The sequence below is a fragment of the Octopus bimaculoides genome, chromosome 5 (assembly GCF_001194135.2).
Source record: "Octopus bimaculoides isolate UCB-OBI-ISO-001 chromosome 5, ASM119413v2, whole genome shotgun sequence".
Taxonomy (NCBI): domain Eukaryota; kingdom Metazoa; phylum Mollusca; class Cephalopoda; order Octopoda; family Octopodidae; genus Octopus; species Octopus bimaculoides.
The window spans coordinates 98,808,871-98,810,304 of NC_068985.1; the positions used below are offsets into that span (position 1 = coordinate 98,808,871).

The window sequence follows — 1,434 nt, forward strand, 5'->3', positions numbered from 1 at the left end:
AAAATTGTTAAACAACAATGGTTGTTATTGTCATCTGATTGAGCAGATATATAATCAAAAGTGTCCCAGCGGTGACCATCACCTCTTGTTATTTTTATCATCCTTTTTTGTTTTTATACCAAGTAAAATGTGATGCTTGGACTACATCTATTCAATTCTTTTACTTGTTTTGGTTATTAGACTGCAGCTATGCTAGGGCACTGCCTTGAATTTTAAACCAAACAGAAGAGTCTTCTTGATCCTTTGCTGCCTCCACTCATTCACAACCATTTTAGAGATTGCATATTATCTCATGGTTCCAGCACTAGTGAGGTTACCTTGTCCCCTGCAAGACTAAAAGGGAATCTTTTCTGTTGCTGTCACTGATTTTGAAATTTCAGAATTATGTGAAAAGTTTCAAATTTGGTATATTTAATTTAATTTTTCACAATGAATCTGATGTTGTTATTCGCTTGTTCCAGAAGAATTTTTAGGAAAATGATACAAAGGTTTTAAAGTTGGATTATTTTTACTCAATCAGAAAACAGGGTTCGGAAGCTGGCATTTTGTGCATGATAGCTGTCTACCAGCGTTCGTCACCATCCCCTGCCAGAGCCTCATCGAGCTTTAGGTGTCTTTGCTCAATAAACACTCACAACGCCTGGTCTGGGAATCGAAACCGCAACCCTATGACCTCGAGTCCGCTGCCCTAACGACTGGGCCATTGCGCCTCCACCAGTCTGGAGTAGCATGACAGGAAGCGGTGCAGCTTCCTTGATCTAACCAACAGTAGTATTATTCCCTTCAGGGGACTGTCACATTAAGTTGACAGCATACAACTACTTCATCGTATCACTACTGCATAAATCTCTGAGAGATTTAGAAACGTATTATTTCTAAAAATGTCTGGAGAAATATTACCTTTCTTGGAAACTGATGAGCTTTTGCCACAGGAAGGGTATCTGCCTCAACAAATTCTTTCTGACTCATGCAAGCATGGAAAAGCAAACATTAAAATGTTGTTGGTGTTTGCCCAAGCAAGATGGGGTTATGCCCATAGCTTTTACAGAATCTTTCTAGACTGGAGAGTGCAAGTAATTGATTGAGTTTAGCGTTTTAGCGCTTATTGTTCTTATTTGATCTGTTCTGGTTTATCTATTTATTGTTTTGTTTTTTTTTTCTCATTAGGGAACCCCTTGTGATCTTGTGACTGGTGAGGAACGACGCTTTGCTAGTGAAGATGAGACTTCTTCTGAGCATGTGGCCTCTACTATTGAAATGACTAATATTAATATGTTATGTAAGTATTTCATTCTGTATATATGTGTGTGTGTTGGTGTGTGTTGATGTGTGTGTGTTGGTGTTTGTTGGTGGTGGTGATGTGTGTGTTGGTGGTGTGTGTGTGTTGGTGTGTGTGTGTGTGTGTGTGTGTCGGTGCATTTGTGTTGGTGTTTG

At 39.2% G+C, this 1,434-nt stretch overlaps 1 protein-coding gene across 1 annotated transcript in view; it reads left to right on the top strand.

Annotated features, from left to right (window-relative positions):
* Positions 1-1,434, top strand: part of LOC106877494 (ATP-dependent RNA helicase SUPV3L1, mitochondrial) — a 22,181-nt gene that overhangs the window by 8,942 nt on the left and 11,805 nt on the right. Inside the window, exon 5 of the mRNA XM_052968089.1 lies at positions 1,168-1,279. Coding sequence (XP_052824049.1) covers positions 1,168-1,279 — 112 coding nt within the window. The remainder of the gene's footprint in view (positions 1-1,167; positions 1,280-1,434) is intronic.